This window comes from Lagenorhynchus albirostris, chromosome 11 (genome assembly GCF_949774975.1).
Source record: "Lagenorhynchus albirostris chromosome 11, mLagAlb1.1, whole genome shotgun sequence".
In the NCBI taxonomy this organism is placed as follows: Eukaryota; Metazoa; Chordata; class Mammalia; order Artiodactyla; family Delphinidae; genus Lagenorhynchus; species Lagenorhynchus albirostris.
The window spans coordinates 24,739,053-24,761,153 of record NC_083105.1 but is presented as its reverse complement, the minus strand read 5'-3'; the positions used below and the strand labels follow the sequence as shown (position 1 = coordinate 24,761,153).

Sequence of the window (22,101 nt, the reverse complement as noted above, 5' to 3'; positions counted from 1 at the left end):
CTCTTCTTTTTCTCTCTTTCCTTCTTTACTCACCTTAGGTATATGGAGACTTTGCCTTATTTTTTTTTTCTTTTACAGTTGCTTTTTCCTATCATCCACTTATTCATTAATTAATTAACCAGTAACTTGTTACATGAGACTGTGCCAGTTTCTGTGGATATGAAAGTGAAAAAAACATGATTCTTTGCCTAAGACAAGTTCACAGTCTTGTAGAGCCCAAGCATTCACAGCCATCTACCTGTTCCTAATACATTGCATTTAGTTTCTTTTTTTCATAATCTAGTCTGAAAATAAGGACAATGTTTAAGTACTTAAGTGAATTCCAGAATGCTAGACTACCATTCTAATAATAATTTGCTGTGTGGAAATTTCTGGTTGCCACTCATACTGTTTTCTGTGTTCATAATCTTGTGTGTGTATACAGACAAATAACGAAATCTTTCTCCAAGAAAGAGAAATAAGGAATAAGATAGCATTCTTACTCTTTTTAAGTGGCGTTTAATCACACAAAGCCTAACTTTACATTTTACTTTAAGTAGCAGAAGTATAACAGAAGATTAGTTTGGTCTATTGAAAATTTACTTTTTTTTTTTTTTAAAGTAGCAGAAGTATAATAGAAGATTTAGTTTTGTCTAGAGTAAATTTACCATTTTCCCACAAATCCAGGAGGGAAATAAGACACTGTTAATCATGTAGGACCAATATTACAGCAATATTATATTTTAATTATTATTTGTTATAGTTTATGTTTTTGAAAAAGCTAGATTTTTTTCCCTAAACTATAGCCAAGAGTTTATCTTACCAATTAAAAAAGATTGGTTCCTTTTCTGTCACTAGTGGTATTTGTATTGTAATTTATAAAAAATTCTAAAGTTTAATTCTAAGATCGTGTCATCCATATGTAGCATTATTGGGGAGTTAGAGTTGTTCCTGAATTTAGGTTTTTCTTTATATCAACCTTCCTGTTATTGTTAAGCCACAAGGATCACATTTCCTATCCTTTCTTCTCATTAGAGACACATGAGTTAAGTACCTGATGTTCAACTTGAGTAACAATACCTGTTCCTTTACAGATTGCTAGACTAACTGAATGTGAGAGAGTATTAGTGGCACTGGAACTGAGCAACTACCTAAATGATTCCAGTTATGCCCTTCAAGCTGTTACTCAATGTTATGGCCTCCTTGCTCCTATCATCTATCACAGTATTGTTTTGGTACCTGTTGTACGGGTAAGGGTATTTTTTTCCGCCCAGATAAGGGTATTTTACAAAGGAAACTCAATAATGCATTTTGGAAAAGAAAAAGCAATGTGTCCTTAGAAAGTACAAATAGGTCAAGAGCAAGTATTATGAAATTTTATGAGTTAACTGAAAAACGTTTTAATAATTTAAATTGTATATCTGGGCGAATAGAAATAAGGACTTAAAATGTGTTTCCCTGAAAAGTCAGCCCCATTGCTGTCCATATTTAAATATTGGCAATATACTTTTCTAGGTTTTTTAAGTTATTTCAATTTTTATGTTCTTGTAATGTTAGAAACAACAATATTTATTCAAAGCATATTGTTAAAGCCATCATCTAGGGGGAAAAACTGATGGATGACCCAGGAGAAAAAAGACTTGATGTCTCTGTGATGGAGTTGGAATTTTTGGAAAAAGGGTAGGTGGGACCTGGCTGAAGGGATTATATTAGTTGTCTGTGCTTCCTAACAAATCACTATAAACTCAGTGGCTCAAAACAACACCCATTTGCTATCTCATAGTCTCTGTAGGTCAGGAGACTGGATACAGGTTGTCTGGATCTTCTGATCAGGGTCTCATCAGGCTAAAATCAAGGCGTTGGTCAGAGCTGTGATCTCACCTGAGCCTCTGGGTTCTCGTCCAGACTCATTGGTTGTTGAGAGAATTCATTTCCTTGTGGCTGTGTGATGAGGTCCTTAGTTCTGAAGGGCTGGCTACCAGTGCCCTGCCACATGGCCTTCTCCACCACATGGCAGTTTGCTTCTTTCAGGCCAGCAGGGGAGTATCCTCTAAGATGCACGAGGAGTCTTATATAATGTAATGTAGTGATGAGAGCGAGCATCCCATCACAGGTCCTACTCGCCCTCAAGGAGAAGGGATTATACAGGGCTTGTACACCAGGGGCAGAATCTTGAGGACTGTCTTAGAATTCTGCCTACCACAGGAAGCAATGAGAGAAGTAAGATTTGACTGCTGATGCTTACACAAAGTCATCATTATCACCATCGTTGGCTGTCACCATCATCATTGACTCAGATTTTGAGAATCAAGAAGATATGAGTAAACTCATGCAAAGTATAAAGTGTTTAATTCACCACTGAGGAAACTAACCCGAGAGCTTCAGTAACTTAACAAATATTCCCCTTAGAGGGGCTAAACTGGAGCATAGACATGCCTGCTTCTCTCACATGCCCCCCACCTAGTAAGTATTGGGTTGGCCAAAAAGTTCATTTGGTTAATAAATTCGTTGTTCAATAAAGTTCTTGGTGAAAATGAAAAATGTGTCTTATTTTTATTTAAAACCAAACAGACTTTTTGGCCAACTCAATAGTTCAGCTATTGAAGAGATCTGCCTCCAAAATCCAAAATCTAGATTCATAGCTGGCAGTTCCATGTCACTTGTGAGTGGATCAGAGCAGTGTTCCAGAATGTGGAATATGCTTCCTCCGGACCCCAAAAGCATTTCCCTGGCATTGTTCTGTCTTCTTAGAGGTGAGAGATTCCAGATGTCAGACCTACTTTGGAGGGAGTGTCTCAGCATGGCCCAGACATTTCCTTAATGTGTCAGGCCCCTGACTCTTCTTAGGGTTTATTTCTACCCTCTGGAGGACATGCATCTCACATCTGCAATGTATTTGCCATTTCTTGTTTATTAGGTTCAATTAACATGGTTTTTTGATGGCGGTCCAATGTTTTGTTTTGAGACGTGTCCAGAAAGTTCAGGTTCTTTCATAAAATATTAGGTCAGAGGGTGGGAGAGTTATCATTGCCCTGTGGCAAGACTCTAAATGTATGTTCTTTTCTGCCCAGTGTGACTGGGAACTCCTTCTGATACTTCTTCCCCATAGGAGATTACTTCTGTCCAATAGGATAGAAAAGACAACATCAGCCACATCGAGGCACCCCTTTTAGTGTGCTCCAGCAAAGACACCACCCTGGGGACAGCGCCTGCAATTGATGCTTAGTTGGTTGAGTTCAGGGTAGTCCCCTGTCATTCTCCAGGATCCCACTGCTTCAGGATGCCTTTAACTCAGAAAGTGGGTTGTAGCTATGAGGAAGACCTTAGGAAAGGAGTTTCAAAATAAATTGTATTACTCAGAGCAGGAAAAGATGAGTGGAACAAAGGAGAGATTCCAGAAATAGGCCTCACTTTGGATGAGAATGTCATATATGATGGAATTGGCATTCCACTTCACCAAAACTTTTAGGAAAAAAAAGAAAACCCGAGAGATTACATATGCAACCCAGGGTTGGGAAACACTTTCTAACCAAGATAGAACTCTTGGAAATAACAAGAAAAATAAGACACATTTGACTATATTTATGGCAACCCATATGTGACGAAAGGGACCATAACAAAGATAGTAGATAATTTAGGGATCTGGGAAAAGTAGCACTGATGAGGGTAAATATATATAACAAAAAGTCTTACAAATTGACAGTAACTAATAAAAAATGGGCACAGGATAATAATAGGCAGTTTACAGGAGAGCAAATTCAAGTAGCCAAAAAACATATGAAAAGATACTCAAGTTCTGAATATCCATAGAAATGCACATTAAATCAGTAATATGATATCACTAGCAGAGTTGAAAAGATCTGTAACTCCTATTGCTGGTGAGGATGTGGGGCAAAGACATTCCCTTTCATTGGTGGGAGAAATGTGAATTTTATTGGCTTTGAAATTTGGTAAAGCAATCTTAATTTTAATTAAACTGAATATAATTGAAGTAAAATTAAAAGCAAATATACCTAACATACAAATTCCTCTGCTAGTAATTTTTACCATAGAGTAAGATTTTAGTAAATTAAAAAGTACATTTACCCAACACAGCTGTCCCTTTATTAGCAATTTATCCCATAGATTAAAATCACCCCTAGTTCCACCCGTTGGTTCCATGTGTTCTACCTGCTGGGAACACAGTACCACATAAGGGTCACTGATTTAGAGTGTATACTGGGCCCTGGAGGATGGTGCCTCACCCTCGCTGGCTGTCGTCTCAAAGCTGGCACCTCACTTGCCACTCATTTTGGCAACTGAGCTTGTATAAGGGTGTTTTTTCTGTTGTTTTTGTGTGTCCGCGCCACACTGCTTGTGGGATATTAGTTCCCCAACTGGGGGATTGAACCCAGGCCATGGCAGTGAAAGCGCTAAGTCCTAACCACTGGACCACCAGGGAATTCCCTGTATAAGCATGTTTATTGTGGCATTCTTTTTTTTTTTTCGGTTCACGGGCCTCTCACTGTTGTCGCCTCTCCCGTTGTGGAGCACAGGCTCTGGGTGCGCAGGCTCAGCGGCCATGGCTCACAGGCCCAGCCGCCCCGCGGCACGCGGGATCCTCCCGGACCGGGGCACGAACCCGCGCCCCCTGCATTGGCAGGCGGACTCCCAACCACTGCGCCACCAGGGAAGCCCATGTGGCATTCTTGATGGTGGCAAAAAAGCTGGAGACAAAGAGGACATGCAGTAACAGGAGGATGGCCAGTACTGCCAGATTGTAAAACATCAACCTTAAAACTGTGCAACAGGAAGAATCTGGAAATGGCTGAATAAATTATGATTGGTTCACACTAAATAATGTTATGTAACCATTAGAAACGATGAATTAGAGGTATACCTGTAGACTTGGAGGGATTTTTCACAAGACATGCTTGAAGGGGAGATGCATAGTTCAGAAAGTTGTGTATAAATATCATTTTGTAAAATAACATTAACCCTCCATATATATATATATATACACACACACACACACACATTTATACACACACACACACACACACACACACACACACATGCCTAATTACATGAGCCTAGAGAAGACTACAGAGCTACTAGGTTGTTAACACGATTTGGGGATATGGTACGGTAGGGTGGGAGAGGGTGATGGTGGAGGGGAGGAATTAAAGCAGCATTAAAAAAAATTCATAAGTGTTCTGTAACAACAGTAATAATATTGTTAGAATGGTGGCTTGAAGCAATTAATGTGCCCACAAAGGACCAACCTCCATATATTAATTTGTCTTTTGGGATAATCTGAATGATGAATAGATTGATGCAGTCTCAGCTCTGCTTTTCTGATAGTAATATTGCTCAGAACTGTGAGGCAGGATTGAAAGCTCAACTTAATTGTCTAGCTCTGGATCAAATTCGGGATCACATAATATGAAGAGTAGTTAAGGAAGTAAGTGCCAATATTAATTGATTTCCTGGGATATGAGTGCTTGGTTTTAATTTTAAAGGAAACTATTATTTCAAGTACCTGTATCACTGTATATTTAATATGGTACATCTTTCTCCATGTGGTTTTTCGAAGTCCTCCTAAGCCTGAATGTGATCTTTAGTTTCTTGTATACATGTAACATTCTGCCTATGTCTTCTATGGCACTTGTCAAAATGAGCTTTGTTTTATTTATTTGTATATTTGTTTTATGCTCTCCACTAGTTTTCAAGTTACTTTAGATGAAGGACTCATCTGAAAATTGAATTTATCAGTTTTATCTCCGGGTACACTTCTTTATGCATAATAAGCAATTTAACCATAATTATTAAAAACAATAAAATTTGATGGCTTAAAACCTTCATGATTTGAATAGAGCATTTTTTAATGAGTAAGGATGATAGTTTTCAGCAAAAACCATTGTGCTTCTATATTTCAGATCTTGATAAAGTGTGTTGTGGTTTTGCAAGGACTACCAAATATTCACTCAAAGAAACATATTGCGAGCTTTGAAAGTGTACAGCACATGATAGCTTGTTGTATCTTCTACATAACAAAGGTATTTATCTCATTCTTTGTCTAGTGTCATGAAACTTAGGAGCCCTAATGGTTTAGCAAGTTAAGCTACTTGTAATCACAGTAATTAGAATACTTTGAAAAATAATACCCCCAAAGCATTTTAGATCAAAAGTAGCCTGAGCAGGCTAGTTGGTAAAGTCTGGAAGGGCCTATCTTAGGCCAGGGAGAGGGAGGGGGCTGAAAGAGGACATTTTATGGGACCTCATTCATTTTAGAATCAAGAAAGAACAAGATACCAGGGGCAGAGAGGTGTAGGCTTATGTATCCTCACTGCTTGGCTCAAAGGCCAGCATTGTGTGTTTCTTCAAGGGCTTTGGTTGACTGAATCCAGTGAATCTCTTCAAAGAAGGGCCATATTTGCCTACCTATTTTATGTAGTCTTTCCAGAGCCTTTCTGATTTGGCAGTGATCTGGAAGAATACTGCATGGATGGGCTGATATGATGGGACTTAAGTTTGCTTCTGTGGAGGTCTGGCAACAGAGAGGCCTCTACCCTCTACCTTAGCAAAAAGGTCATGGTTTGCTGGCAATTCAGGCTCCTGGCCTGACCTCAGGAGCAGAAAATCATATTCCTTCCGTCACTCACTGGTTTGCCGCTCTTGGAGAGACATCTATGACCTGATCTGTGTAGATGCTGAGGGAGCATAAGCCTTTAGCAGGAAGAAAAATAACAACTCACTTAAGGGAAGAGGCCAAACACTAGAATAATTGTATTATTTACCCTCACCATGTTGAAAAGGATCAGAGATGACTTAAGAAAAAGAAACCTGTCAAGCAATGCAATCAGAACAAATTTAAGTTTTTTCTTCCGGTTTTACTGAGATGTAACTGGCATACAGCACTGTGTAAGTTTAAGGTGTACAGCATAATGACTTGATTTACATACATCATGAAGTGATTACCACAATAAATTTAGTGAACATGCATCATCTCCTATAGATACAAAATTAAAGAAATAGAAAAAAATTTTTTTTCTTGTGATGAGAACTCTTAGGATTTACTCTTAACAGCTTTCATATACAACAGATTTAATTTTTGATTAAAAAATTAAATAGGTAAAGATTATGATACTTCTCAGGTCACATCTGGAAGCTCAAGAAATACCCGACAATGTAGAACAGAATTATCTAGAGATAAATTCACAAGACAGATCCAGAAGTCATAACATGAAACAAAGGAGTCTGGAGGTAGAAAAGAAATAAGTAGAGAAGTAATCATCTTTCTGAGTCCCAGGCGGGATTAATGTAAGAATATATGTGTAGACACATGTTGGTGAAATTCCTGAAGTCCAAGGATAAGGATGAATCTTAAAGTTTTGAGACCCAAAGAACAGATTATTTATTTGCAATGGAAAGAGAATCAATTAGCTTCAGACTTTTTTAATCAGCAACACTAACAGTTAAATTCCTGGAGCAACATTTATAGAATCCTGAGGGAAGAAGACTAAGGCCCCAAAATTACTAACCAGGAAAAGATATCATTCATTTGTCAGGGCAAAATGAACATTTTCAAAAGTGCAGGCATTTAAAAAGTATTCTGTCCATGTACTTATCTGAGGACAACACTTGGGGAAATACTCTATCAAATGACAGTTGGTTCAGAACAGAAATCCCAAGATAGGGAAAGACAAAAAGGAGAGGAATAATGGGAGCATCGAATCTTGCAATATATGTATTATTAAAGTTAAATAGATAATAATGATGTGACTAGGACTTTGTAATATAAATGCTAAGTAGGGACTTTTGAAATATAAGAGTCATCCTTGAAAGAAAAACTTAACAGTAACCTAGAACTAAAGCTTCTATCCTGTTTGGGGTTGAGGAAGGCGTGAGCAGCTATAGATGCATGGTGCATGTGTGTTAAAAATACATATAGTATAAAACTACATGTTGTATAACATTTTTTAAAATTAATTAATTAATTTTTGGCTACGTCGGGTCTTCGTTGCTGCGCGCGGGCTTTCTCTCGTTGTGGCGAGCAGGGGCTACTCTTCGTTGTGGTGTGTGGGCCTCTCATTGCAGTGGCTTCTCTTGTTGCAGAGCACGGGCTCTAGGCGCGTGAGCTTCAGTAGTTGTGGCACGTGGGCTCAGATAGTTGTGGTTCATGGGCTCTCAAGCTGCAGGCTCAGTAGTTGTGGCGCATGGGCTTAGTTGCTCCGCGGCATGTGGGATCTTCCTGAACCAGGGCTCGAACCCGTGTCCCCTGCATTTGCAGGCAGATTCTTAACCACTGTGCCACCAGGGAATTCCCCACATATTGTATAACATTATTATTTTCTTTTGATGGAATATATGTATTTAGAGATGACTCAGGAATATGTAGGCATGAGCTGATCTTTAAAGCACAGTAGGACTTCAAAATTGACAGGAAAGAAAAGCAAACAGAGGAATGACAGGGAGGAAAAAGGAACAGGAAAAAATGACAGGGACGAAAAATGGCTAATTCAGCGAAAGTAAGAAGAAGGAAAGTGAGATTGTACTTAAGATGGAAGGAATAAAACCAAGTACATTAATTACTTCCCTAAGCGTGAATGAACTCAGGAGACAGAGACTGTCAGATGGGCTGAAAAGGCAGATTCAAATGTGTATTATTTGAAGAAACACTTGTAAAACAAGATAACAAGCAATTTGAAAAATAAATAGACAAAGATATTGGGAAAATGCAAACAAAAATGAAGGAAGGGTGGCAATTTTCATATTTGAAAAAGCAGAATTCAGTGTCCAAAACATTAATCAGGACAAAGAGAGGCATTATGTAGTGTCCTTCCAATCGCTCCTGGATGGCACCTGGCACTTTCTGGTCTTAGGGCAGTCTCATTGTCAAGTATTAAAGATGAAGTCTGAATTAAAACAAAACTTGAATTGTTTACAACAGCAAATTAAAGGAGAAAAACAATTAGGTTATATGAAAAATGCTACAAAGGCGTTTGATAACACTCAGCAACTTTTCCTAATAAAACTTCTAAATAGGTTAGGAAGGGAAGGAAGTTATTGCATAATGATAAAGACATTTACCAAAAATCTTTAGCAAATATCATACTAAACGGCAAATTTTTGAAGCTGTTTCCTTAAAATCAGGCACAGGAGATACTGACTCTTAATAATGTGATTCATTATTTGTAGAGATCTGGTCTGATGAAATAGATAAGGTATGAAATAATTTTATAATATTAGAAAAGCATAATTTGTAATTGTAGAGGTCTCAAAACCCCATGAGAATCTAGTAAAAGATTACTAGAATTAAAAAGAATTTATAAAATGGTATAAGAATTTATAAGAAGTTAGAAAGTTATGTAAGACACTGATAAGTTGGGTTTTTTTTAATGTTTTTCTTATTGTTTTTATTTTTAATATGAGTAGTAGCCAGTTAGAAATGGACAGGGGAAAATATACCACTTATAATACACACTATTTTAAACTTAACAAAATGTTAAAGAACCTAAGTAAAAGAAATGTGAAATCTTACTGAAGGACACAAAATAAGATCTGCACATATGGCAGGCCACACCAAGTTCCTGAATAGGAAGGCTTACTGTCATAGCTATATAAATCTTTCCTAAAATAATATTTCCATGCATTGCAGTTTTAATCAGAATCCTAGTGAGCTTTCTTTGAAACTGATTAGTGTTACTTAGAAATTCTCAGTAGGTATTAAAATTTACCAAGGCCACTTCAATAAAAAATGGTCTTAACACAGTAATGGGCAAATAGATCAGTGGAATAAAAGGAAGAGCTGGCTCCGGGTCTACAGGAAGAACTTAATATAAGACAAAGGTGGCATTTATATTCATTGAGAAAATGATAATTTATCAATAAAAGGTGGTGATATAACCGACTCTTCATTTGAAAATAACGCCAGAGCCCTACCTCATACTGTAAACAAAATGAAGTCCAGATGGATTTGAGGATATTTGGATTGCCTTGAAATCGGGAGACCTTTCTCAACAGGCCACAAAATTCAAAAGATACACACACAAAAATAGATAAATAGATGACACGATCATTTAAAAATACTTTTTTTAATGATAAGACACTATAGACAAAGCTTAAAGGCATTTATTTTTAAAAAATACAACAGTTGCAGGATTATTAACATTGATTGCCTCAGGCAGTAATCAATGAGAAAATAGGAAATAATTTCACAGTTTGGGAAAAGAAGGATCAGATTTATTTTTAATTATGGAGGATATGATTAAATATTTCAGTCACCTTAAAAAGTGGAACAGTGAACAAGTACCAGAGGATGAATGGCCATCTAATGAGGTCAGAGAGAAGCCATTCAAGGGTTTCAAACCTGGGAATGACGTAATGAGATTTGCATTTTAGAAAAAAGAAATTATTCTGGTTGCACAACAGCTAATAATTAGAGGGGGATAAGATCCGAGGCAGGAAATGAGTTAGAAGGCGAGAGGTGATGAACTAAACTAGTGTGGAAAAAGTGAGAGATAGAATTGAAAGGATTCAAGAGTTATTTATGAGATAGAATTGAGTAGGGGGGGATCAAGGAGGGAGAGGGAAGAGTCCACAGTAATCCAGCTATCTGGGCAGTTGGGTGAGTACAATGCAATTTGTTGAACCCTGGGTGGGAAAGGGGGAAAAGATAATGAGTTTTGAATATATTGAATTTGGGGGCATACAGGATATCCAGAGAGGTGGACATTATATAATTGGACCTATAGGCTTGAAGTTCAGGAGAGGCCAAATATATGTAAAGACAACGGAGTCATTAGTATACGGGCTCAACTGAAGCAACAGAGATAGATGGTATCACCCGGGGTCAACGTGTAGAGTAAGAAAAGAAGAGAATTGTCTTAAGAATCTCAAGGGTGTTGTTAGTCCACGGGTCTCATCCGGCTTCCACTAGGCAAGAGGAAGAATTGGAAAGGTGATTAGTCCAAAGGTGTTTTATTATTCCTAACCCCTCCCCAACCTTAAGAATCTTTCTGGTGCTATTAGTTCTGTCATTGTCACAACGGGGTAGCTGTTGAAAGCAGGGGTCCCACACAATCCAAAGGACCCCTTTCCATTCCCACTGCTCAGTCACACACACACATCAATTAGTGTAATCCTGGGCTAACAGGGCACCTTCCAAGGTTACTTCTCTTTAGAATATATTCATCTGCTTGGCCTCACCTCCCCCTTTCCCCCTGAACCCTTCCATCAGTGAGTATTTCCAGGACAGGGGTGTCATTTTCAAATAAGAAAATACCGGGTTACACTGTCTTTCCAGGGCACTGGGCAGCTGTTCACCTTACATTTAAATAACTAACCGTGGCTGCTGCAGTGTTTCTTCCAGAACAAAGACACTTTATTCCAAGGCAGCTCATTGCTTGTAACTTGCCAATAGCAGCTTCTCCTGCTAAAAACCAACTAAACAGCCAACCAACCAGCCAACCAACAAACCAGTCCTGCTTACACAGGCACTCCGTATATGACCGTTAATGGGGAGGAGTCAGGAGAGGGAAGGGATAAGGATGGAGGAGAGGAGAGGTGGCCCCTAGACCAGGGTCCCAGCAGCGTGATCCGGGCATGTGTGGGGTCAGCTTGGACAGGACATCTGTCTCTCCTCTCTCACAGGAGGAGGATGGTTATCCTTATGCATGGGTGTGTAGGTGGGTTTGGGGACAGCAGATATGCCAGTTCCCCTGCACTGCTCTCTGGAAAGGAAGCAAGGTCATTTGCAGAGAGTGGGGAGGTGGAGAGTAAGGGTGGGCTCCAGAGATGTGAGAAGATGTTTGTGTAACAGCCCCCGTGGGAGACGGGAGAGAGTGCTGACCTAGAATAAGCAGGGTTTCCACCCAGCGTTTGGGGCCGCGTGGAGGCTGAGATCCTCCACGAAATTCACATGCCTCCTCTCTCAGCTGCCTGTGGTTTTTCTCCCACAGCAGTTTGCGGCTGGCTCTGTATTTCTTGACCGCCACCCGTGACTCCAGCCCCTTTCCCCCACCTGAGGAATCATTTTGAGATCCTCTGGACATTATTGTAGAAATGACCCTGAATGTTCTGGACATTTTCTTTAAAGTATATTGAATTGGCCAAAAAAGTTCATTTGGGTTTTCTGTGAGGTGTTAACGCAAAACCCCAAAGAACTTTTTGGCCAACACGCTATATATTAATGTCAGGATTTGATGCTAGAGCTGGTTCTGTCCCAAATTGATACTCTGAGAATTGTCATTTCAGAAGTTTCCTCCAGCTTGACCAATAGACCCAGAAGCCTGACTACCCCTGAATCCCAGATTTGAGGCATTCATTTGATATAAACATATTTTTATAGAGATTTTCTCTTAGGACATGTAAAGCCCAATTAGTCAAATGGCCCTGTTTCTTTTCTCTGTTCTGTTTTAAAAATTGGTAATCTTTCCGGATGGTTCAATCTTTCTTCTTTAAGGAGCAGTATTTTTTTCTGAAAGCTGCCAGAATTCCAAATAAAGTACCACTTCTGAGACATGTCATCTTAAATATTTGATTATTTTCACATTGTTAAAAAATTTATTATGCCAAACATCTGGCACATTTAAAAAATTTCTATTCACCATTTGGTATGTTAAGTAGAATTGGTTCTCTGTTTTTCTTTTGTTTGGAAAAATTCATTCTCATTTAAGTATTTTCCACTGGCATGTTAAAACAAGGAGAAAAGATTGCACAGTGCTGTATAAACCAAATATGTTGGAAAGCAAAGGTGAATGGGGAGCAAATGTTAGCTCACTTCTGTTTTCTAATAACAAAACTTGTTCCCTCTCTTATCAGTTTTACAATGAGATTGGACAGTTTTGCCTAGCATTCAAAGCCCTGCTTGACCTAACCCCACCTACCTTGGCAAAATTTGTTTCACTGTTTTTCTTTCCACATTCTGTCCCACAGTCAACATTAGTTTAACACCATTGCCCTGGTCCTACAGAAATATTTCCAGTTCTTAGCATTTGCATTAGGTAGGTCTTACGAGCTTCAAGCAGCCACTCACTGTTTTTCAGCCACCTTATATATTCTTTCCCTGCCTGGGAAGTAATAGTTGTTACTTATCTTATATACTAACCTATTCAGCTTAACAGAATACACCTACAGATAAATTCATACAAACTTATTTATACCCTGAGAGTATTGTCCTGGGGATTCACGGTGAATACATCCCTTTTTTGGGCTCTTTCACTAGAGCAGGGTCTATGCAAATCAGATTGCTGGCCAGGGAAGCTTTCCTGGAGTTAGTGCTAGGGCCCAGGTTTTAACGACCAAGTAACGCTATATAAATCAGGTGGGAAAGCTGTTCTGGGAAAGGCCTCAGCTGTAGGAAGGCATGAAGTCCTGATACCATGGTGACTAGCAGGATTTATACTTGGCGTAATATTTTGTAAGCTTAAAGTGCAAGGAGATGAATAGTGGAAGATGACACTGGAGAGGTAGGTAAGGGCCAGGCTAGAGGAGGCCAGATAACAGTTCGTAACCAGGAGCGTGGACGAGAGTGGCAGAGCGGGCCCCTTCTCGTGAGTCAGTGTGTGCTTCCCCTACGGCTCATGGAGAACCTGCCAAAACCAGCTGACCTCCAGCCTAGTTTACTGCCAGAATGTCCTGTAAATCATTTACTGCTATAAATGCCCCCGAGACATCATGAGGTCAGGAATTGTGCCATCTCACAAAGAAGACAACTCAAGATAAGAAGTGGTGGTTATGTGACCTTTAAGAATGATTTTGTTTTAGCATGGATCTTTTAAGTGGAAATGTTTTTTCATAGTTAACTTACTGTACCAAAAGAGGTATGGCTGTATGTCCCAGAGATATGGAGAATTCATTACTGATGAGATTCCTGGTTTTGTCCTTTATTTAAAATAGTGAAATCATGCAGTTTTAATTCTAGGGAAATACGATCTGGAGGTAAGCTTACAGTTTTCTTAACAGAAACAGGGGAGTTATATCCAAAACATGAGACTTTTGAATTTATGGAAGATGATACATGACTCTTGAAAATAGACTTGCGTTTCCAACAGAGAAAATTAATAAATATTTTAAATTAGATTCTGCGTTCATGGAAGGAATATGACCTGGCAGTAATGATTATAAATTATGGAAAAAAGATGTTGGACATCACATCAGGGTGCAAATCTCTGTTTGGTGTTACTGACCAAGAAGAAATGCCAGAGGAGGTAATTGTTCTTTGTGTTTCATCTTTAAAGGTATATTTAGCTGAATTTTCTAAGAGGTCATGTAGTATTAGTGAACATGTTAGAAAATTGATCAATTTTTAATTTGTTGTATTTACATAAAAGAAAGCAAATATGTGAAGAGCTTTTTTTCCTTTTAATTATTATCAAGAAAATGAAAAGGTATCCGTGCTAGAATACTTAATAGCCCCCGTCACACGTACTGATGATCAGTTAGGTGTTGATAGAGAGCTTCCTACACCCAGTTGGGCATTGGACTGAAAGCCCTCTACAGTCTCTCCCAGACTGAAGATTTTTATTATTCTGAGTGGGTCACTGAATGCAGTAAATACACGTCAGAGCTTTTCACTCTGTTCAAAGTAGATTTCCTAAACTCCCTGTGACACCTCAGTTGTCTCCTTTATGAGGCTGGTAATGTTAGAGACAACTTTTTAATATCTGCCTCCCAAGCATGGGTCTTACTAGAATCTTATTTTATTGCCTTTTCTTGAAACTATGTGGTTAAATGATTTTGTAGATCAAATTTTGAAGTACTGCTTAGTTTATCAGGTTTCTGAGGAGCATCAGGAGCTACAGTACTTGACGCCCCTTCTGTGACTGGGGCCAGGGTAGAAACTGTTACCCCCAAGCCTGTTTCAGTTGGAGTAGCTCCATTTCTCTCTCTATTATATGCTGCAAAAGCTTAAAAAAACCCCACTGGATGAATATTTTTAGCCATACTACATTTGTTGGGGGGAGGGTTGTCTAGAGAAGGTTTTGATTAAGCTGAAAGCAACTTGAGCGTTTTTTTTCACCAAGTGTTGTCCACTCAAGAGTCCGTCAGCCAGACCCTTTATGTCACCCAGGCCTTGACTCAGGGCTCTGTCCCTTCACATCATGGTAGGACAGGACCCCTTGCCCCTTTCCTTGGAGCCTCTAGTCCAGCAGAGGGTTGTGATACTTCTTTCAGACTAAGACTGTAGGGACTGAGAACCTAATACCTACTTTATGGGAGTCAGAAGTCATTATAACCATTCAGGGTCCCTTTAAGCCTAAAAGAGCTTGGGAGGTCTGTTTTTTTTGGAGAAGAGACATTAACCAGTCCATTCTCAGGCTCAGACAGATGAAAGCATGGTGGGGAGCCTGAGCTCATACCCGCCAACTCTTAGTCCACTAATTGCTGATCCTGTTATGTGCAATGAAAGGCAAAGCAGCAAAAGCAATTAGCTTCCTTGTAAAGAAGCTCCCTCTGGGAAAAAGAAAGGAAAAAAAGGAAAAAGGGATACATTTCTGAGAGCATTTTCTTTTGAGGATTTTTAGAGATATACCCTCAACTGCTCTCAGAATGTTGTGTGTATTGGGGGGAGCTGTTTAGGGGAGCAGAAGTTACTAGGAAAAAGGGAGAGGGAAGAGAAGAAATATTTTGGTTAACATCCATAAAACACTTAGTACTGTGTCTGGCATTTAGTTAGGCTACAATGGCTTATTATTAATTATTAGTTAATTATTAATACATTTTACCATGTAGATTCATAGTTTGGTCTACCAAGTATGAAACATAATTTAAAGAATATTATTTGAAAATGACAATTCTTGAAACATGTTGAAGTACGTTCTGACATTTAACCAATGTTTCTAGGGTTCTTCCAAGAAGTCTTCCAAGACTAAGAAGCCACAACAGATATTATTACCTGAAAAAATAAATGAACATCTGGGTTTATTGGAGACACACCTACTCAAACTGACAAAGCAATGTAGTGGTTTTTTTTTCTTTCTGTATAATTCTGTTTAGCATTTTGCCGTTTAAAATAGAAAATATTCTGTTAAAAGGATTAGGATGAGATTAGCATTTGGTAAACCCTTTAAGGTTTATGCAGTGCTTTTACACTGTGTCATTAATCCTAACAATACGTTGTTAATAAGGGATTGCTAACCACTTTTTACAGATGTGGCTCATAAAGATTAAGTGATTTATTTAGCATTACATAGCTGACTTGGATTTGAGCCTAAATCTTCTCATCCTAAAGCAGGGTTTCTCAGCTTCAACACTATTGCCAATTTTGGCCAGATAATACTTTGCTGTGGGGGACTGTCCTAGGCATTGTGCATGTGGAGTGACATCCCTGGCCTTTGTCCAGAGATGCATAGCACACCATTCTCCCTGCATTCTCCCCAGCTGTGACAACCAACTGTGAGGCAAATGTTGGCAAATATATTGTGGAAGGGAGACACAAAATTGAGAATCACTGCTCTAAAGACAAGAATGTAACTGAGAAATAAAGTGATGGCATGACGGGTGTTATGTACGAGTGATTTGAACCATGGTTTACTCAAGTGAGATGGACTCAAGTGAGTCATTGTGCTGTATAGTAATTTAATAATAGACCAAAATGTTAACACAGTGATTGGAGTTTGAGAGATTGCAGTTTGGAAATCTGATTATGATATTAATTTAGTTTCTGGTGATGACAACTATTATTACATTTTTAAGAAGCAGGACTTCAAACCTTCTAGAAGAACAAAAGAGTACCTACATTTATCTCATTAGGAGGCTCCACTTTCGGCCCCTTGGTCTGTTGGGAAGTAACTAAACTTGTAGAGTTCTGTGACCCCACCTCACCTCTCTACTTTGTGCCTCAGTGATATCTGGGTGGTCTTACTGTTTCAGAATTCCCTGACTTGGATCTCTCATTTTATTTCAGTACACTCCATGTCTGTTTCAAGCTGAATTTATGAAATGAACCCAATGCTGTGTTATTCACATAACCAGTAAACCTAGTTTGGGGAAAGCTGTAATTGTCTGGGTACATATAAAAATATATAATTTCTTAAAATGTAAAGTGTTCTGGAAATGTGAATTACTTATTTTCATATTATCAACACCCCCAAACACATTTTAACATTTTACTAAGAAGCACAATATAATGTTACTAGCTAAACAGTAGATTCAGTAACAAAACAATAATAAAAGTAATAGTTTTGTACAGTGCTTTCTGTGTGCGAGGAACTATTTTAAGTGTTTCATGCATATGAAAACATATAACCCTTATATAACAACCATATGAAATAGGTACTGTTATTATCCCCATTTTAAAGATAAGGAAATTGAGGCACAGAGAAGGTGAGTAACTTCCCAAGTTCTCATAACTAAAAAGTGTCAGACTTAGGGACTTCCTTGGAGGTCCAATGGTTAAGACTCCATGCTCCCAGTGGATTTGATCCCTGGTGGGGGAACTAAGATCCCGCATCCTGCATGCCGTGCGGCCTAAAAAAGAAAGTGTCAGACTTAGAATCTGAACCCAGGCATCCTGGCTCTAGGGGCTGTCCTGTTCATTATTCTATACTTTACTGTCTTTTAAAGATTTTTTATAAAAATGGAGTTCATATAATTGGTAGGTTTCTGAACCTCATATTTGTTGATACACAATAGCTGTTGAATAAGAAAGACTCATGCCTTGGAAACTCTTCCCCTATTTGGTGGTAGACTGCTTGGCCTTTAGGGGGGGAAAAAAATGAAAGGAAAATAATTAAGGTTATTGGATTTTTTAATCTCCAAAATATGATATAATTGATATTTTAAGGCACATAATTTAGAATGTATACTTGGGTATTTTCCTGTTTTTCATCCCCAGCAAAGAATTTTCATTTTTGCTTATTGATGTTAAACAGAACCAACAACTTAATTCCTTTTAACCTTAGATGTTACAACTGAACTCTCAGGAGCAGAGGATCCCATATTTCTTTACCCTATAGTTTTAAATTGGTCGGTCAAAGGTGCTGTGGAAGAAGGTAGGTGACCTAAACGTACATATGTTGTTCACTCACCTTACTTTTGAATATCTTTTATTCTGTGGATTCTGTTGTTTTTTACTTAAAGGTTTCACTTGTTCTAGGCAGAATATTTCAGGTTCTTACCCATTCAGAATAAGGCAGGCTCTCGATTGCCGAGTAATGAAAGAGACCAAAATAGGTACCTGATTTAAAGTCTGGAAAGACGGAACCTTGATGGTGGCTTATTTTGGCAGTAAATGGTGTTATTATGAAGCTTACAAAAACTAGGGAATTGAAAAATGTGTTAGTGATCTTTAAGCTTAGCTATGAAGAAATAGCAGCATTATTGCTTATCTCAGAGTGAAATATAATAAAAATTAGAATAACTAGTTATTCTGGCAACTATCAGCAATTTTTTTCCCACCTAGTCATATGTTAGAGGTAACTTTTAGGAAATATTACAACACCAAGCTGTTTGAAAAATAAATGAAATTTAGACCGTAAAGGAATATTTGATTTTAGAAAACCAATAGTTTCACCACATTTACTCCTATACATTTTTTAAAAGTGAGAAATCTAAAAAGTAGGTTAATAAACTCATCTGTTACAACAAAATGACTGATAGCAATAGTAACCTTTCAATGACAATGACCAAGTGTATTGGAGATTATATATGAACCTTCTTGTTTTCGCAGTTATGAAATTTAAACAGAGACCTAGATTCCTGGAATTCTTTACACAAGTTATGCAAAAATGTATGAATGATGAAAACTTTCAACTTATGGTGGAGATAACAAATCCTGTCTATGACTTCTTGCAAAGGTATTTGTAATATCTGTTTTATTAGCATTAACAACTTTAAAAAATGAGTAAAATTATTCCTTAAAGATATATAAAGTGGACGCAAAAGAGAGTGGGGTACATGCAGTTAAAACAGCCATCTGGGAGGTAGTGAGTATTTATGTCTGTGTAAATAAATAAATAAAAATATTCGTACAGCTGAACTAAGGAATAATAGAGCATGTTTATATTTATAGCAGGAAATAAATTAGGCCTTTTGCTATTGAGTCAGTTTGGATGATAGCATCTCTAGGCTATCAGCATCTCTCGCACAGACTTTTGGGTCCACTTATTTATTTATCTAATTAATTTTTCATCCAGTTTTATTGAGGTATAACGGACATATAACACTGTATAAGTTTTAAGGTGTACAGCATAATGATTTGATTTACATATATCATGAAATGATTACCACAGTGGGCTTAGTGAACATTTATCATCTCATATAAATGCAACATTAAAGAAGTGGAAAAAATTTTTTTCTTCCTTATGATGAGAATTCTTAAGATTTACTCTTAACAAGCTTTATTTATAACATACAGCAGTGTTAATTATCTTTATCTTGTTGTACATTACATCCCTAGTTCTTATTTATCTTATAACTGGAAGTTTGTGCCTTTTGATTATTTTCAGTAATTCCCTCTCCCACCACCCCCTCCCTTTGATGTAGTCCCATTTGTTTACTTTTGCTTTTGTTTCCCTTGCCTGAGGAGACATATCCAAAAAAAACCTGCTAAGACCAATGTCAAAGAGTATACTGCCTATGTTTTCCTCTAGAAGTTTTATGGTTTCAGGTCTTACATTTAAGTCGTTAATCCATTTTGAGCTTATTTTTGTATGTAGTGTTTTTTTTTTTTTTTTTTAACATCCTTATTGGGGTATAATTGCTTTACAATGGTGTGTTAGTTTCTGCTTTATAACAAAGTGAATCAGTTATACATATACATATTTTCCCATTGTAGTGTGGTTTTGAGGTCCAGTTTCTAATTCTCTACAGTAGCAAGCAGAGCCATTCTTTGCAGTTCCCATATATGTGTGTGAACGGGGAGTTCCTTAAAAATAGAAGTAGTAAAACTTAAAGTTAACCCTCTTATTCTCTAAGCCTGAATGGCTCTCTCTGCCCACAAAGAAAATGTTGTGTTCTGTGCCAGTTATGAGAGATGCCAAGTGAATCCAGCTTTTCTTCCAATAATTGGGTTTTAATTTCAACACTGGACATAGGTCTGTCTATCTCATTCTAGGAAAAGAAAACATCAATGACACAAGATCTATTTTAAAAATGACGGCAGAAGAGAAACATTCTCATAAAAACCTACGGGAAAATATTCTTCCTAAAATAGGCACTACATTTATTAGAACAAAAACTTGGAATATATGTGCTTCATGTTTTCAAAAGATGAAATTGCTTCTACTAAGCAGGCCATGGTAATGAGAGAACTGGCCAGAATTAGAAAGTCCCAGAAAATTAAATAAACCATAGCTAAAATGAGATGTTTGGAATCTGTAAATAATATTCTTGATACCAAAGAAAATCAGAATGCACTTTCAGTGAGCAGTAAAATTTGGAGGACTGACCGTGGAGGTCCAATGGAAGAATAATAGATATTCTGAAAGAGGAAAACAGAATAAGTGGTTTAGATCAGTGGTATAATAAAATATGTGAGTTTGGAGATTGAGCAGTATAACTGAGTTCAAGCCAAAGGTAATGATTTCAGTTTTTAAGGCTGAGCAGACGTTTTAGGATGTTCTTCTCCAAGTCAAGGAATATAGGGGAGGGGCAGATGCAACACCTTGATTTCTACTTTGATAGCAATATCTATTTTCTTTTTATGTTTGTATGCATGACATATCTTTGCACAAAGAAAAAAATTTTTTATACTTCAACAGACAAATATGCAGCAGTATTTTCTTCCAATTTTATAGTTTCATGGTTTAGATTTAATATTTTAATCCATATGGAATTTCTTTTGGTGTAGGGTTTAGATTAAAAATCAGGGGTTTTTCCTGTAAAAATTTTAATCAACTGTCTTGGTAACATTTAAAGAGTAATCTCTTTGTTACTTATTATTTTTTTTTTTTGCGGTACACGGGCCTCTCACTGTTGTGGCCTCTCCCGTTGCGGAGCACAGGCTCCAGACACGCAGGCTCAGCGGCCATGGCTCACGGGTACAGCCGCTCCGCGGCATGTTGGATCTTCCCGGACTGGGGCACGAACCCGTGTCCCCTGCATCGGCAGGCGGACTCTCAACCACTGTGCCACCAGGGAAGCCCACGTTACTTATTTTTAATGCTACCTTTTCACATTGGTGATTCTACTAATAATGCTTATAAATCACAATGAAGATATTTCATGAATTTTCATGTTCTACATAAAAAAAATCAAAATATATGGGAATAACTGCTAAAAAGACAAAGCTAATTTGATAGAAACATAGTAATATTAAGAGTTTAATGTACTACTTTAAAAAGAAAGAAATAAAAAGGACACAGAAAATGTACATAATATAACTAATAAGATTAATTTTATATATATAGCCAATTGAGACTAAATACCCTTTAAAGCACTTATTTAATTTAAAAATGTAATATTTAAGCTGCAAAATAAAGCTCAATATATCACCTAGACTAAAATTTGTAAGGACCACATTCTCTTACAGTACAATAAAACTGAAATTTTATAACAAAATAAATTGCTGGCATATATAATTATATAATTTTATAACAATAAATTACTGCCATATATAATTGTATATAATTATAGTATATAAAAAAGAAATTTAAAACTATAGAGCGTTTTGAAAATCATGCTAATGAGAAGCCCACATATCAAATGTACTCAAAGCAGCAGTTAAAGACAAATTTTAGCTTTAGAAGCTCCTGTTACTTACTAAATGAGAAAAATAAAATCAAATGAACTTTGATTGGGCTTGAGAAATTGGAAAAATAACAAAATAAATCTAAGAAAGCAGAAAGAAGAAATAAATAAAAGTTGGAATTAATTTTAAGTTGGTTTTAAAATAGTCCAATTGGCTAGGGTTAGTTCTTTGAATATATGAATAAATGAGGTAATTTTCTGGCCAGCAAAATAAGAAAAAGTGAAATGTAAGTAATCCAAAGAGAAAATAGTCATAAATTTGGAAGTTGTTAAATATTAGATAACAGTATATGTAGTTTAATATGAATAAATTTGAAAATCTAATCTGAAGTCATGATTATCTGGAAAATTTTAAATTATAAGAATTTATTGAAGCAGTAAAAAAATTTGGAAAGCTCAAAAACTTTTTAAGCCTAGTTCCTTCATAGGAACAAATAATTTTGTTTT

The 22,101-nt window shown here is 37.3% G+C and overlaps 1 protein-coding gene across 2 annotated transcripts in view; it reads left to right on the top strand.

The window, feature by feature from the left end:
• Positions 1 to 22,101, top strand: part of CFAP54 (cilia and flagella associated protein 54) — a 301,163-nt gene that overhangs the window by 99,797 nt on the left and 179,265 nt on the right. For both annotated transcript variants that reach the window (XM_060164794.1, XM_060164793.1), the window contains exons 25-30: positions 1,074 to 1,229; positions 5,898 to 6,017; positions 14,043 to 14,171; positions 15,808 to 15,922; positions 17,868 to 17,957; positions 18,635 to 18,761. In XM_060164794.1, coding sequence (XP_060020777.1) covers positions 1,074 to 1,229; positions 5,898 to 6,017; positions 14,043 to 14,171; positions 15,808 to 15,922; positions 17,868 to 17,957; positions 18,635 to 18,761 — 737 coding nt within the window. The remainder of the gene's footprint in view (positions 1 to 1,073; positions 1,230 to 5,897; positions 6,018 to 14,042; positions 14,172 to 15,807; positions 15,923 to 17,867; positions 17,958 to 18,634; positions 18,762 to 22,101) is intronic.